The sequence below is a fragment of the Odontesthes bonariensis genome, chromosome 16 (genome assembly GCF_027942865.1).
Source record: "Odontesthes bonariensis isolate fOdoBon6 chromosome 16, fOdoBon6.hap1, whole genome shotgun sequence".
Taxonomy (NCBI): domain Eukaryota; kingdom Metazoa; phylum Chordata; class Actinopteri; order Atheriniformes; family Atherinopsidae; genus Odontesthes; species Odontesthes bonariensis.
The window spans coordinates 34958302-34975358 of NC_134521.1; the positions used below are offsets into that span (position 1 = coordinate 34958302).

The 17057-nt window shown below is 40.4% G+C and overlaps 1 protein-coding gene and 2 non-coding genes across 3 annotated transcripts in view; 2 read left to right on the plus strand and 1 right to left on the minus strand.

Annotated features, from left to right (window-relative positions):
- Positions 1-703: 703 nt before the first annotated feature.
- On the minus strand, positions 704-775 carry trnaw-cca (transfer RNA tryptophan (anticodon CCA)). Its single transcript has one exon. It is a non-coding gene; the product is annotated as a tRNA-Trp (tRNA).
- Positions 776-2089: 1314 nt separating this feature from the next.
- On the plus strand, positions 2090-2161 carry trnae-cuc (transfer RNA glutamic acid (anticodon CUC)). The gene has a single exon. It is a non-coding gene; the product is annotated as a tRNA-Glu (tRNA).
- A 4042-nt stretch (positions 2162-6203) lies between these two features.
- Positions 6204-17057, plus strand: part of st6gal1 (ST6 beta-galactosamide alpha-2,6-sialyltranferase 1) — a 51953-nt gene continuing 41099 nt past the window's right edge. Inside the window, exons 1-2 of the mRNA XM_075486949.1 lie at positions 6204-6430; positions 10547-10621. Of these exons, the coding sequence (XP_075343064.1) occupies positions 10610-10621 (12 nt within the window). The 5' untranslated portion in view covers positions 6204-6430; positions 10547-10609. The remainder of the gene's footprint in view (positions 6431-10546; positions 10622-17057) is intronic.

Here is a 17057-nt window from a genome sequence, read left to right on the forward strand (position 1 = left end):
AAACAACAAAAGAAACGATAAATGAATTGATCAGAATAATAATCCTCTGATAATAACTGTTGACTGAAGTCCTGAGTAACTGTGGCTTTTCATTCAAAATATTCATTCATTCACATTCATTTTAAAGTATAAAATAGTGGATTAATATGAAGGTAAAATTAGACAGAATAGAATGGAAAAATACTTTATTCATCCCCCAATGGGGGAAATTCAAATTAGTCAAGTAGCTAAAAAAAAAGTAATATTTACAATGATTGTATATTAACAACAACAATAATAATACCAATTCTAATAAAAATACTACTTCTAACTAATAATAATAATAATAATAATAATAATAATAAATGACTAAATAAATTAATAAATGACTAATAAATGGCTTATATAGATAAATAAATTAACATTAACAGCCTGTTATTTTAGTGAACGGTGTCATGTTTAAGTTTATATTTTCCAATTAATTATGAAAACATTTTGTATTCATTCATTGATTAAACTATTTCAAACATTTCAAAATTCAAAGTTTTAGCTGAAATTGTGACTTTAGTTACTTTATGTCGTATTAACTCATATATTCTTATTTTTATCCTCCCAGTTCTGTCCTTTGTCGTATGGGATTATGGTTGATTTAGATATCTATCGATTAGTTCAATTACTCTTGGCGGTAATATCAGAGAAAAATCCAAAATTAAATTAAAAAGTTTGACCCCGACGTGATTTGAACACGCAACCTTCTGATCTGGAGTCAGACGCGCTACCGTTGCGCCACGAGGTCCACAAACAGTTTTCAGAATTTTTTATTTATAAAGGAAACAACCCAAGCTGGTGGTTAGTTAGTTAGTGGCCTGTTAGTTACCAGCCTTTGACAATAATCCTAAAGTCATGGTGGATAACCCATAGTCATGGATCGTGCCAGGGTGGTTAGAAACACGGGAGCGCGCAGCCGCTCATTGGAGGTGGATCCACATTCACACGCCTCGTTTTCCCCGAAAAAAATAGTCAACCTTTCAATTAATAGTTTGGGGTTTGATGTAGTGGGTAGAGGGTGAAAATAACTAGTTTACCTCTAAACTGTACAATAAGATTTTTTTTAAAAAGTAAATTTTTTTAAGACAGAATCATCTCCTGGTAACAAGATCCATGCTGCAAACTCTTTTTGGCAGGCAGAAAACAGCTGAAATGATCCAAAAGACCCATTTTAACGTTAATGTGACGGATGGAAATGACTCGGTCTCTACTCTATGCAGTCATACTTTTATATTACTCAACAATACTATTGAATTGCAATATTAGAATGTCTTAATTTATGTCAATGCAGTAAAATAATCCACAAACGAAACAAATGGCTTCAAACAATCAAGATTTTTCTTGGTAAGCCTACATTAAACTTAGGATACCCAGGCAGGGGGGCATTAAGAGCGACTCATCATTTGTATTTATAATTTAATATTTATATGTAAATAAAATGTATAATACTCACAAGAGTTCCTGATTATTTATTTATAGACTAAATCCACAGACATGAAAGGGAGGCAGCGCAGCCAAGAGAAACATCACAAAAATGAGAGAATAGACTATAGTAAATTCATACAAATAGTTTTAACATTGTTGGATTCACTGTGTCACAGGTTTCATGTAAACCTAGAAAAGGGGCTGCAAAGTGTTTCCTGTTGTCCAAGGATTCTATTAATTTATTCTTAGGCCAGAAATATACTTGCTTTTGATTATGGATACACGTGTTTATCCCGGCTGCCTCTTTGTTTGGAGCATCCGTTGTGCACATCTTCAACAATTAGCGCTACGCGCTTGCAAAGCTCATTTTGTGTAAAAAGGGTAAAAAAAAAAAAGGGTGTAAATTTCAGTTATTTTGAAACAAATTAACCCGGTAGCGGAACTAGCTAATAATTAGGTAGCTAACTAACAAATTTTTTCGTTCCGCCACTAATTCAACTGCGACTGAAGTCGAGACTCGTTAATCCGGGTGGGAAGTCATGTACTAAAGATGAGGGCACAGTTCTAAAATCAGCCAATGATTCTGAGATATGAATTGTCCCTTTAAACATGTTACCACGGCCTAACTTTACATGGATCCCTGGTGGTCTAGTGGTTAGGATTCGGCGCTCTCACCGCCGCGGCCCGGGTTCGATTCCCGGTCAGGGAACTTGCGTTTTAATTCTGTCACTTAAAATATATTTAAAAGCATAAAAAACAATCTGTTTACAACAAAAATATATGAATAACTGAATAAACATGTGACAGTTATATAAATAAACACTGTCAAAGCATCATGACAGTACATCATTTATCAGTTAAATCTTTCGCTTCTCTTTCATCCCTTTTTAATTTATCTCTATTATTAACATCTGTTCTCCATTTGTTTACTTTGATATCTTTAATAAAAGCGTTCATCTCTTTTTGGTGTGTGCCTTTCCTCATGAATAGTCCATACTAATAAATCTACTCGTTTATTTCTTCTGTAACATGCTCCAGAATACATGAATAATGATGAACAACTGTACAAGTCTAATCAAACAAATGAGGAACAGGGTTTATTTTTAAGAAGATCAAAGAAACCACATAATTACTTAAACATCAGCACATAAATAACGTGTGAGGGTGCCACTAAACATGCGCGCGGACTGATGGTTGGTGCTCCTCGCGCGGATCTCCATCCTCTCTCCTCTTCTGCAGAGATATTGCGTTTCTTGCTGCTGCAGAGAGACACAAGCAGTCAAATTTTAGCTCGACAAAACCGGATGTTCAATGATTATTCTCTTCCTTCAAAATAAAACGCAAAAAAACTTTTCTTTCGTGGTTGGAGTGATCTATGTGCGGGTTTAACGGTAGAATCCTGTATTTGAGTTCATTTACTTAATTGACACTTCCATATTGGATTTGATCAACCTGTCTTTGTTGACAGGATATGTACCTCAGACTTTTAAGGTTGCTGTAATAAAATCTTTACTTAAAAAACCTACTCTTGATTCAGAAGTGTTGGCTCATTATAGACCTATATCCAATCTCCCTTTTATGTCTAAAGTTCTTGAATAAATGGTTGCAGCTCAGCTTTGTGATCATTTACACAGAAATAATCTGTTTGAAGAGTTTCAGTCAGGATTCAGAGTGCATCATAGCACAGAAACTGCACTGCTGAAAGTTACCAATGATCTCCTCTTAGCCTCTGATAGCGGACTTGTGTCTGTGCTTGTCCTGTTGGATCTCAGTGCTGCATTTGATAAGGTCGATCACAGTATCTTATTACACAGACTTGAACATGTTATTGGGATTAAAGGAACTGCATTAGGCTGGTTTAAGTCATATTTATCTGATAGATTTCAGTTTGTTCTTGTAAATGAAGAATCTTCCTCACACACCAGAGTAAGTCATGGAGTTCCCCAGGGTTCTGTGCTTGGACCGATTCTTTTTACTTTATACATGCTTCCATTAGGTAACATTATTAGACAGCATGGCATAAATTTCCATTGCTATGCTGATGATACTCAGCTGTACTTATCTATAAAACCAGATGAACCCAATAGGTTGGTCAGACTACAAGCATGTCTTAAAGACATAAAGACCTGGATGACTCAGAACTGTCTGCTTCTAAATTCAGACAAAACTGAAGTCGTTATCTTTGGACCTGAGCGCTTCAGGGAGAAATTGTCTAGCTATATAGTTACTCTAGATGGTATTTCCTTGGCTTCTAGTTCTACAGTGAGGAACCTTGGAGTTATTTTTGACCAGAACTTATCATTTGACTCGCATATAAAACAGGTTTCTAGGACTGCCTTCTTTCATCTTCGTAATATTGTTAAAATCAGGAACATCTTGTCTCAGAGGGATGCAGAAGAACTAGTCCATGCATTTGTTACTTCAAGATTGGACTACTGTAATTCTTTATTATTGGGCTGTCCTACATATTCTCTGAAAAGCCTTCAGTTGATCCAAAATGCTGCAGCCAGAGTTCTGATGAGAACTAACAGCAGAGATCATATTTCTCCAGTTTTAGCTTCTCTTCATTGGCTCCCTGTTAAATTCAGAATAGAATTTAAGATTCTTCTCCTTACATATAAAGCTCTTAATGACCGAGCTCCATCATATCTTAAAGATCTCATTGTAAGATATTTTCCTAACAGAGCACTTCGTTCCCAAACTGCAGGTTTACTTGAGGTTCCCAGAGTTTCTAAAAGTAGAATGGGAGGCAGAGCCTTCAGTTATCAGGCCCCTCTATTGTGGAATAAGCTGCCAGTAAATGTCCGGGAAGCAGACACCCTTTCCACTTTTAAGATCAGGCTTAAAACTTTCCTTTCTGATAAAGCTTATAGTTAGGGATGGCTCAGGTGATCCTGAAACATCCCATAGTTAAGCTGCTATACGCCTAGAGTGCTGGGGGGCCTCATCTGTCACACCTTTCCTCACTTTACTCTCTTTATGTATATGTGATATTATTGTGGTCATTAACTCGTGTTTCCCTGTTCCAACAGATATCCTTTGAATGGTGTTACAGTGCCCCCCTCCCCCCCTTTCTGTCTTCTCAAACCCCGGCTGGTGGAGGCGGGTGGCCACCCTTCCTGAGTCTGGTTCTGCCAAAGGTTTCTTCCTGTTAAAAGGGAGTCGTTTCTCTCCACAGTCGCCTCAGGCACGCTCAGGACGGGAGATTGGACCGAAAAAGAAAAAGTTTTCAGTGCAATCTGTTGGTTTTCTTAGCTAGGAAATTGTTTTTGAATTGGCTCTATATGAACGAATTGGATTATTTTATGAATAATTATGATTACAATGAATTGAATTCCAATTGGCTTGAATTGGACTTTGTTATCTAAGTGCCTTGAGATGACATTTGTTGTATTTGGCGCTATATAAATAAAAATGAATTGAATTGAATTGGAGAAGGAGAGTTTCTGATCCTACATAATGATGTGTGAGAAGCATTTATGATCCCAATCTGTAAAGACTACATATCTGCTTTCTGAACATTAACAACAATCACCGTAACACCAGGCCAGGGATACCTGCTGAGAGAGAGAAACACAAGTTAATGACAACAATGATGTCATATGTACATGGGGAGGTGCATCATGGGAGCTCCCCCAGCAGTTTGGGCCTATAGCAGCAGAACCATGGGATGTTTCAGGATCACCTGGGCCATCCGTAACTATAAGCTTTATCAAAAAGGAAAGTTTTAAGCCTGGTCTTAAAAGTAGAGAGGGTGTCTGCTTCCTGAAGCCAAACTAGCAGCTGATTCCACAGAGAGGAGCCTGATAACTGAAGGCTCTGCCTCCCAAACTGGCAGCTGGATCCACAGAGAGGGGTCTGATAACTGAAGGCTCTGCCTCCCAAACTGGCAGCTGGATCCACAGAGAGGGGTCTGATAACTGAAGGCTCTGCCTCCCAAACTAGCAGCTTATTCCACAGAGAGGGGCCTGATAACTGAAGGCTCTGCCTCCCAAACTAGCAGCTTATTCCACAGAGAGGGGCCTGATAACTGAAGGCTCTGCCTCCCATTCTACTTTTAGAAACTCTGGGAACCTCAAGTAAACCTGCAGTCTGAGAGCAAAGTTCTCTGTTGGGAAAACATCCAACGATGCGATCTTTAAGATAATAATAATAAATAATAATAAAGAATTACAGCTTCTGATGGAGGTTTCTTCCTGGTTCTGGTTCTGATGGAGGTTTCTTCCTGGTTCTGCTTCTGATGGAGGTTTCTTCCTGGTTCTGCTTCTGATGGAGGTTTCTTCCTGGTTCTGCTTCTGATGGAGGTTTCTTCCTGGTTCTGCTTCTGATGGAGGTTTCTTCCTGGTTCTGCTTCTGATGGAGGTTTCTTCCTGGTTCTGGTTCTGATGGAGGCTTCTTCCTGGTTCCGGTTCTGATGGAGGCTTCTTCCTGGTTCCGGTTCTGATGGAGGCTTCTTCCTGTTTAAAGGGAGTTTTTTCTCCCCACAGTCGCCTCGTGCACGCTCAGGACGGGAGATTCTAATTGGTTCGAAATGGGCTTTATCTTTCCAATCTTTTAAGATGCCAGATGTTGGGATTTTTGGCGCTAAATAAATAAAACAGAATTGATTGAAATAAAATGTGTTTGTATTTTTGTGCTGTATGCAGGATATCTTCAGATTAATAAATAAATGTCATGCTGCCCTTCAACATTTATATTTTATCCTGAAAAAACTCTGCGGAAACGCGCCTTCTTCCTCGCGAGCTTGTAACGAGCGCTCCTGCAGCAGCAGCTCGTGCGGTGACACAGAAAGCGGCGATAGGAGGACCCGCAGCTCCTGGCCCCTCTCCTCCAAATGTGCACCGGACACCGACGGCGGAATCAGACGGACAGAACCGACAGCGAGACGGCGACGCACGGGAACATGGCGGCGGGAACAACAACCTGCTCGGTCCCGTAGCGTCGAATCAAAGCATCGGAGGAGCATCACTTAACCCAGGTCAGCGAATAACAACGTTACACCTCTATCTATCTATCTATCTATCTATCTATCTATCTATCTATCTATCTATCTATCTATCTATCTTCTGCTCATTATAATGCACACATCATACATATTCTAATGTATGGCTGAACCTATATCTTGAATTATTACACATTTCCATCCATATTGTGCAGCCTAATGCTGCAGAATGAAATATCCTGTTCCCTTTTTCCTCTTTTTCCCTATAAGGTTCTCCTTCCTCCCCTTTTTATCTTAATTTCAGTTCAGATCTTTATTCTTGCATAAGAGAAAAAAGACAAAAGAAAAAGCTAAATAAATACATACACCCTGTTCTGCTGATTTTAATGAGTCACTAAATGATGTTTAACTTCCTCACTAACGACACTAACGACTCCGGATGGATGCACAGATACAGAACTGTACCGGAGTCTCCATCCACCTTCTCAGTTATTTAAATTTAGCCAGAAAAACAGAAAGCAGCTGCAGTGGTTTATTAAAACGTGTTTAAACATGAACCTAAACCCAGAATCTGAGGTTACAAACAGAGTTAGTTCAGTTCTGAGCAGCTTTAAAGTGAATATCTGCTCTGAGCTCCTTTCTCCTCCAGCACAGCCTGAACCCTCTCAGACGAGCTTTCTGTCCTTTCTTTAAGGAGTCTTCAGGAATAGTTCTCCAGGCTTCTTGAAGGACATCCCAAAGCTCTTCTTTGGATGTGGGCTGCCTTTTGTTCCGTTCTCTACCAGCATGATCCCACACTGCTTCAGTAATGTTGAGCTCCGGGCTCTGGGGAGGATTCATCCCTCCATCAGACCTGCTGCCACTGATTTTCAGCCCACTTCTTGTGTCCTTTGGCACAGCTCAGCCTTTTCTCCCTGTTTCCCTTCCTTAAGAACGGCTTCTTGACAGCCACCCTTCCATGGAGCCCATTTCTTTTTTTTTTTTTTTACATATATTTATTGGTTTTTCATGTTAATATAACAACATCCAACAATTTACACATTCAAAACATATGGCAGTAAAAAAAATTATAATTAAATTATTAAAAAAGATACAGTAAACCGCAGTAATTAGACAGCAAATTACTGTGCAATGAATATGAAATAATGAAAATAATAAAAATAAACAAGTAAATAAACACATATATAAATAAAAATAAATAATAATAATAAAAAATAATAAATAAATAAAAAAGAGTATTCAAAATGTAGGTTACAGCTTGCACTCCCAACAACAAATTAAATCATTTTCATCATCTCATTCTCCCTGCCTCAACGGTCCAGAAATATCCTCCAAATATCATAAAATTCAGAAGCCCTCCTTTTAACAATATAGGTCAGTTTTTCAAGAGCCAAACTCGATGTTAAGTTATTTAACTAGTGAGTAAAATCAACATTCTTCCAGCATAATGCAATAAACAAAAGGTTGACCATTTTTCTTTCCTTACAAGATAAAAAACAGTCATCTGGATAAATGCCTAAAATACATACCTCAGGGCATAAAGGTATATCTGAGAGATATACTTTAACACTGAGCTCCAACATGTTTGAATCTCCTCACATTTCCATAAACAGTGATATAATGTACGCTGGTGATCCATGGAGCCCATTTCTGATGAGGCTTGGGCCAACAGCAGATGGATCAGCTGAAGCTCCAGATGCATCTCTCAGCTCCTGTGTCAGGTCCTTGGTGGATTTTTTCCTCTTTCTTAAGGACATCACTTTCAGATCCTGTTCATCTGCTGTAGATAGTTCTTTAGGCCTGACACTTCTTCTTTTGTCCACTTGTCCAGTTTCCTCAAATGTTTTAAGGACACACTGCACACCATGCTGAGATATGCCAAGTTTTCAGCTAACAGCTCTTTGGGAATCACCTTGTTGCTGCAGAAATCCTGTTTTCTGTCTGCCAGACTGTGTTATATTTGCTGTTTTTCACACATGCAGCTAAAGAAATGGGAACAAATCTTAATTCCAGTCTAAAACCCACAAAGAGCTTCTAGATTATTCATTTCTTGTAGCATAAAACAGTTTAAACATCTAATTTATATTAATTGTTCCATAATTATACATTAGATTATATCTTATATTCCTTTTTTAAGTTTTAAATTGAATCTTATTTACTTTTTCTTGATGTTGTTTAACATATAATTCTTATTATTGTCTGTTTTTTTCCTGCTTTTCTACTTTTAGACGTGATAACGTTCATTTTTTAGGGATTAGGATTTTTTTTAAACTGAATTTCTTATATTAATTTGACTATTTTGGTAACTGAAAGCAGTTTTAATGTAAATGTAGAAAAAAGTTGAAACTATGAAGCTGTTTTTCACAGATGCAGCTAAAGAAATGGGAACAAATGATGTGTCTCTGTGACAGGCTGCTGGGACCAAAGTGCCTAAAGATCCAGTTTAAAATGGCTTCTTTGCTAAGTTGTCTTTTCTGTGTGGACACAACACTGGTTCATCCCTTGAGTTAGGAGCCTTTTTCCTGCCTGAATGGTTCATAGATCAGAGTTAAGTGGCTAAAATAAAAATAAACTGGACTGAAGATGAGGGAAAAAGCAGAAAATGTCCAAAGAAAAACCTTGAAAGAGCTTTGAAGGTTACAGGAAGAAATTAGGGCTGGATCAAAAGTTTAATCATTTCTGAAACTAAAACACAGAGAAAATAGAACACCCTGCAACATATATGAGTAAACAATTTATTTAATTCAGACAACATATATGTTTAAAATAAACTGAAATGCGCTGAATTTCACACAAACATGACAAGAAATAGCTTGAATACAGAGCGGAGCTTCAACGTTGTGTTTGACTTCTGCACAGCAGCATGAGGAAGGCATTAAGTGGAATGCTAACATGACACCATGACTCATGTTGGGACTCATGCAAGTGCAGTAAACAGGTTGAGTTTTCACTCAAGGTTTTCTTCTGCACATTTAGAGCTCCTGTGACAGAAAAGTTCATGGAAACAGGATCACAAAAGGAGATGGAACAGCAGCTCACCGCTGCTCCTGTGTTCACAGAGTCGGGCTGTAAGCAGATAACTGGTTTACAGGCTTGAGTTTGGCTGTGTTCGAAACCGCATACTTCTCCTACTACTCCTACTAACTTTTTGAGTTAGTAAGCGAGTTTGAGTAAGCAGAAGTTCCCGGATGCATACTAGATTTGCCGAAATGTTGGGTATGCATCATGAGGTTACTACTCATACTCAAACTACCCAAGATGCAACATAAGGTGACGTCGCCGATCGTCATTTCCTGTCAGAACGGCAGTTTCAAGCTAGCTACAACGAGGGTAGGTTCACTTCCTGTTTCAAAACATAAGCACAAATTGTATCGTAATGGCTTTCCCTATGATAAAAGGCAACGGGTATTTTATTTTGTGAAAATAACCGGAAGTGCGTTACTCACTGCGGCTAGCTTTAGTAGCGCCGAATTCGTGGGAACAAAATTGTAAACAGCCAGTATTTTGTCAGATTTTCAACACGTTGGGGATCTAAACAACTACTTTCTCGCCTGAAAATGTTTCAAATGTTGCTAAAGTTTACAGAGTTTAGAGCTTAAGCGAAATCAGCTTCAGGCCGGCTGATTTCGGCTCGGGCAGGAGCGAAATGCATTGTGGGTAAACGCTCTGCATACTGTCTGATCGATCAGTATGTAGTATGGAAGTATGTAGTATGCGGTTTCGAACACAGTCTTTGTCTTTAACAGCCGGTCACATCATCACATGCTGTGAGAGTCACCTGAACTCTGAACTCCAGCTTCCTCAGAGGACGAATTTCAGGTGTTTCTTCCCTCGTAGGATGATTCCCTCTCATCTCAGGTGAAGAAAGACTCCCCTGTAGTATTTAAAAATGATTTAATTAAACAGTGGTAAGACGTCTGAGTTTCTCTCTGCAGCAGCCCCTCCATCTTTGCAGCCTGCACACATAACAGTTGAAACTGTGCTGCTGTTGCATAGCTGTGAGCTGGTTAGGTAATACTGACAGTTCAGATTAGGAATTAGATTCTTTTGAGGAAAGCGGGTCATGTTGAAACACCTGTTCTGTGACGTCCCATGCAGAAAGCAAACAGTTAAACCTATATAAATCTGTGTTTTACCTCTCTCCATCCACAGAGGACATGCAGGGAAGCCAGAAGGCAGCAGCCCGTTTCTAAGCAACAACAACTCACAGACAACATGGGCTACAAGGTAACGTCCTCAGGTTTCATCTTCCTGGACCTGAAGGTTCGTGTTTACACACAAGGTGTGGAAGAAGTCAGGAAACCTCTGGGACCCCCAGTCAGACACACCAGTCCTGTGGGTGGTTCACAGCTGGAGCTGTAGTAGCAGCTGCTGCCGGTGCCGCGGTGCAGGCTCAGCTGCAGGTTCAGCTGCAGGTTCAGCTGCAGGCTCAGCTGCAGGCTCAGCTGCAGGCTCAACTGCAGGCTCAGGTTCAGATGCAGGCTCAGGTTCAACTGCAGGCTCAGGTTCAGCTGCAGGTTCAGGCTCAGCTGCAGGTTCAGCTGCAGGCTCAGGTTCAGCTGAAGGTTCAGCTGCAGGTTCAACTGCAGGCTCAGCTGCAGGCTCAGGTTCAGCTGCAGGTTCAGGCTCAGCTGAAGGTTCAACTGCAGGCTCAGCTGCAGGCTCAGGTTCAGCTGCAGGCTCAGCTGCAGGCTCAGGTTCAACTGCAGACTCAGGTTCAACTGCAGGCTCAGGTTCAACTGCAGGCTCTGGCTCAGCTGCAGGTTCAGCTGCAGGTTCGACTGCAGGTGCAGGCTCAGCTGCAGGTTCAGCTGCAGGTTCAGCTGTAGGTTCAACTGCAGGTTCAACTGCAGGTGCAGGTTCACCTCACAACGAGTTTAAAAAATCTTCTGAGCATCAGGAGAGGCTCAGATTGTTGGACAAACTGCTTTGTCTTTGTTTTAGTGACTTTTAATGAGGTTTCTCTCTGTAGGCTTCCTTTGAAAAGCTGTAACAAAGAAATGACTCACTGAACGAAATCATTCATTAAAAGACCGATAAACTCTTCAGGCGATGGAGGTAAATTATTACAGAAAGAGAAATGCATTGAAGTGTCTTCCAGTTTATGGCAGACAGAGTTTCTCATTGGCTCAAGTGTCACATGGTCAAAGGCTGATGACCTCTGTGACCTCTGTCAGCGCACCTACAAAGTTAAACAAAGACACCGTAATCTCAGCACCTTCTTCAGTGTATTTTATAAGAAAAGTGATCATGATTCATAAGTTTGATGCAGTTTTTGTGGTTTTTCTGTTTAATTCGTGAGTCATGAGTATGAGGTCTGATGGGTACCCCTGCCTCTCCTCCAATGCCCGTGGTTCCAGGATTGTTGAGCGCATGAACATTGGGCGTTGGAGTTGGAGGTTGTCTTTACCGTCACCGCTGGGTCTCGCCATCGGTTTGGTGTTTAAGGATGATTTATTAGTAGCTGAAAGTCAGTAAAACCATCAACAAAAACAGGACTGCCGTTTGGGTGAACGACTGAAGCGTCTCTTTAAACACAGAAACTCAACGGCCGGAAGCGAGATGCTGTCACAGATCAGCTCTGAGAGTCTGTGTATTCAGACCAGGAAACGCTTCTCAAAGTCGGTGTCTGTGGAAACCGACGATGAACTTGTTTTACTTCCTGTTTTTGTTTGAATTGATTCATCTTTGTGTATTTATAGTCCCGTCTTTCCTCTCTGTTCCGCGTTCGGTCTCCTTTTGTCCGAGCCGTCCTCCATGTTCTGTGGCTTTGAATCGGTTCTTCCTGTGTTTGTTCCTGTCCCTTCGGCCACCTTTTGTCCGTATATGTTAACCCCTTAACTTAACTTTTATGTTAACCCGTTAAAGGTGGGGTATGAGATGTTTTCTAGAGCATTTTTTATCATATTGTCTGAAAACCTCCTCATGACCCCATTGCACAAAAAAATAATATTTTAGTCCATTGTAGAGAGTGTAGCAAGAGGAAATGTCTGACCAATAGAAGTAATGATGAGAGTTACTTCTATTGGATTCTGACACGCCAATCAACCGTCAGCCCCCCTCCCCCCTCCCCCCTGCGCGTTCACAGACTCGTGACTCGTTCATGTGTTTTGAAGGCGTGGTTTCGAGGGGTGGGCTGAAGGGAGAGGCAAGGTTGTGTATTTTCAAAAATATAGCTTGCAGGAACTGTTTTTCCAAGATCTCATACCCCACCTTTAAACAGGCGGGCAATTTTTGCCTGCAACTCCTAAAAAAAAAGCATACCCAAAGTAAATTGAAAGCTGTACTTGAACCACTGGGAGTATTTTTGTGACGCTTTTTATGCATTACGTTTTACATATTTGGAAGAAGAGACCACCCATGCAAGCCGCCAATTAAAGCTTGAGGAGCCGCATGTGGCTCGCGAGCCGCGCAATGAGTATCTCTGATCAATTGGAACAAGTAAGATGTCATTCAAAAGCTAAAAGACCAGAGCTGTTTCGGTATCACGTTGGGGCTAATACATGCATGCTAACTTCAGTTAGCATACATGCATGCTAACTGAAGTTTTGATCAAGAATGTGCGGAAAAATATGCTTCTGACGGAAATTCTGACAGTTTTCCGCCGCAGACTTTGTGGGCGAAAGACTTGTTGTAGAGTCTACAATGTAGACTAACTGTTTCACTGGAGCACATTTACTGGACCTTTGCCAACGTATCAGGACCGTTTTTGTTGGAGTTGTATCTTTTCTTAGGATACTGTGAGGCTTTATAGGTGACTTTGACACTTGTTTTGTATTTGCGACTGGTTTTACATAAGTGTTTATAGTGTCCACAGTTCTGATTGTATCTTGGATTGGATCTATACATCATTGGAATCGCAAGACCCTTAGCTTTCCAACGGTATATAACATATTTAGGTACATATAAAGGGGGGCTGAGGAAAACCCCAGATTTGCCCTGAAGTATGCAACGTCCTGCCGGCGGGACATAAAAACGTTACGGGGTTAACCTGTTTGAGATTTTATCCAAGATGTTTACATGTTGTTCTCTATCTCTGTTTATTCCTCCTGCTTCTGAAGCAGCTCTCACTTTACTGACTTTAGGGATGACGTGGATCAGCATTTCAGGCAGTGGTTAAGTGTTAATCTCCTGATTCTGTGCCCTGTGACCTTCCTCCGGGCAGCTTATGAGGACCTTGTTTCATACGTAAAGACTCCAGGAGGATGTTTACTGTCGGTGTCTAATATTTCCAGTTAAAGGACGGCTTGTGTGTGTCTCAGAATCTTGACAACACCTCAGTGTTTGACTCTATAGGGGTGAAAATGTCAGGTTAGGGTGGTGCGAGGTATAAAAGGACACGGATGCGGACTTCAAAAAGCAAACTTGATTTATTATTCCAAAAAAAAACACGTTTAACACAAAGCGCGGCTGAGCCAGATGACAATAACTAAACTGTGAGAAAACAAAACATCACTATGGCTGAGAAAAAACAAAGAACTTGACTTGACATGAAATACTTAACTTGGCATGAAGGATATTGACGGGTAGGATCTGGCAAACACAATGAGGAAACCTGGAAACTAAATACTGACTCAGGCTGTGTTCGAAACAGCCTACTACATACTACATACTGCAAACGGCATACTCATCGATCAGACAGTATGCAGAGCGTTTACCCACAATGCATTTCGCTCCTGCCCGAGCCGAAATCAGCCGGCCTGAAGCTGATTTCTCTTAAGCTCTAAACTCTGTAAACTTTAGCAACATTTGAAACATTTTCAGGCGAGAAAGTAGTCGTTTAGATCCCCAACGTGTTGAAAACCTGACAAAATACCGGCTATTTACAATTTTGTTCCCACGAATTCGGCGCTACTAAAGCTAGCCGCAGTGAGCAACGCACTTCCGGTTATTTTCACAAAATAAAATACCCGTTGCCTTTTATCATAGGGAAAGCCATTACGATACAATTGGTGCTTTTGTTTTGAAAACAGGAAGTGAACCTACCCTCGTTGTAGCTAGCTTGAAACTGCCGTTTTGACAGGAAATGACGATCGGCGACGTCACGTTACGTTGCATCTTGGGTAGTTTGAGAATGAGTAGTAACCTCATGATGCATACCCAACATTTCGGCAAATCTAGCATGCATCCAGGAACTTAAAACAAGTTAAAGTTAGTAGGAGTAGTGGGAGAAGTATGTGTTTTCAAACACAGCCTGAGTGATAGGTGAGTGAGTGCAGCTGAGGGGAAAAACACAGGTGAAGTGAATGAAGGTGATGGCAAAGCAACAGAAACTATGGGGAAAATATGGCTAAACTAAATACCGGACCTGGACTAGAAAACTAAGGCATGAGAGAAAACTAAAACATGGCAAAACTAAAAACTAAACATGAGCTTGAAAACTAAAGACATGACAGAAAACTAAAGCATGGTAAAAACCCCATGGACGTGACAGAAAATGGGTCGATAATGGTTTGGACTGCCTAAATGCTCCGGCTGGGAAACTTCCTGTTCCGGAAGGCGAGTTTGCATTGAAAGAATAGAAGAATTGGACTGAAATGGTAAATGGAAAGTAAGCTGGAACTGAACCTCCTGACCACCAATCCTCCTGAGCTACAGCCGGGTTATACAAGCGGTTAAATGAGGTTACACACAAACAGCTGGAACAACCTCTGAAGATGTGGAATACTGGCTCATTGAGCTGTTCCTGTGTGTAATCAGCAGGTCACCGGTGGGCGGGTCATAACACGTACACGCAAACTCTTCAGATCGATAGAGCATCAAAGGTCAAGATAAATCATCTTTAACCTCACTGCTGCGTTAACCTGCTTCGGCTCCGTTGGAGAGTGAGCAGCTGGATCGTGTTCTCCGCAGGGATTAGACACGACTGTCACGCTGCAGCCGACCAATCGGCCGCTGCATGGTGCATAAAAGCATCTAACTCGGCCTCAGTCCGCCCGCACAGATTAAAACACACTCCACACACACACATCTGTGCTGACTGTGTGTTTCTATGAGAACCAGGCCGGCTTTCAGAGTCAGGATGTTCAGATTAAATGACTTTTTGACAGGTTCAGATAGGGTTATAATAAAGGCTCCAACACATACACTGGAAAAAATGCCCCTCTAAAGATAAGTAAAAAAACAACAAATACAAGACGTTTTTGCTTGAAATAAGCAAAAAAATTCTGTCAATGGAACTAGTGAAAATCGGCTTGTCAAGATTTCTTGATATAAGATGTGATATTTAGGACTTTTGAGAAAAAGGGGTGTTGAAATTAGCTTAAAAACCTCTTCAAATGTAAAAAAAAAGCTTGTTTCATATGATATGTGACTCAAAACAATTTGTTTTCAAGACTTTTACATTTAACATTTAGCTATTCCAGATGTATTGTCTTCAAACAAGTCCCTATATCTGGCTGAAATGGTGCTTGTTAGGCAGTTGTGTCTGATATTAAGTGTAATGAGATATTTTGACTAGAAATGAGACAAATATACTTGGTAAGACTTAGATTTTTTCCAGTGTATGAATTTTTCACATTCGCTACACCCAGTAAAACACAGGAAGGGCGTTCCCTCACTGGAAAAAATGCCCCTCCAAATATAAGTAAAAAACAACAAATACAAGACGTTTTTGCTTGAAATAAGAAATAAAATCTGCCAATGGAACTAGTGAAAATCGGCTTGTCAAGATTTCTTGAAATAAGATGTGATATTTAGGACTTTTGAGTTGAGTTTGAAATTAGCTTAAAAACCTCTTCAAATGAAAAAAAAAGCTTGTTTCATGTGAAATATGACTCAAAACAAGATGTTTTCAAGACTTTTTCACTTAACAAGAGATGTATTGTATTAAAACAAGTCCCTATATGTGGCTGAAATGGTACTTGTTGGGCAATTGTGTCTTATATCAAGTGTAATGAGATACTCAATGAGACAAATATACTTGGTAAGATTTAGATTTTTTCCAGTGTAGTTCTGCTCTTGTTGTGAGGACATAAGTCTGCGTTTAAAGTAACGCTGTGTGGAAAAGAGCTGATGTTTACGCTGCCAGGCGAGTGTGTGTGTGAAGGCAGGGGATTTAGGGTGACACGTTTAAGCAGACAGCGGATGACACCACCATCTGTTTCAGCTCTGCGGTTGCGCTGATGCGAAGCCTCGGCTTCACTCTGCAGCCGGACCGCTCCACACGAGTCTGCATGTGGTTCACACCTCCGATGCGCTCGTGTTACGGAAGAAGCTTGTATTTAATCCCAGTCATTGTCTGGATGGTAATGTTTGTGTCTTTGTCCAGCAACAGGAACCTCTCATGTAGCTTTTTTCTGACATTGACCCAACGGCGGACCTGGCTAGATTTACGCCCTGGGCGAACCATCCCTTGCCCCCCCCCCCCCAAAAAAAAATACTTACCCCGCCACCAACACAACAACATATTATATTATTTGTATTATTTTATTAAATATAATCTGAAATACAAAAAGGTACAAAAAGATACCACATGTAGCTAACAAAATGCCATGTCAATGTATATTAGAAGTTATTTAAGTTATTTAATTTCGCATATAGCTCATAGCAATAAAAAAAAAAATCCACAGTCGGGACTTCTTGTTGTGTTGCAAACACAAACTACACCAGGTTGCCTTTGGGTGAAATTAGTTGCATGACATGATGCCTGAATTCTAATTCT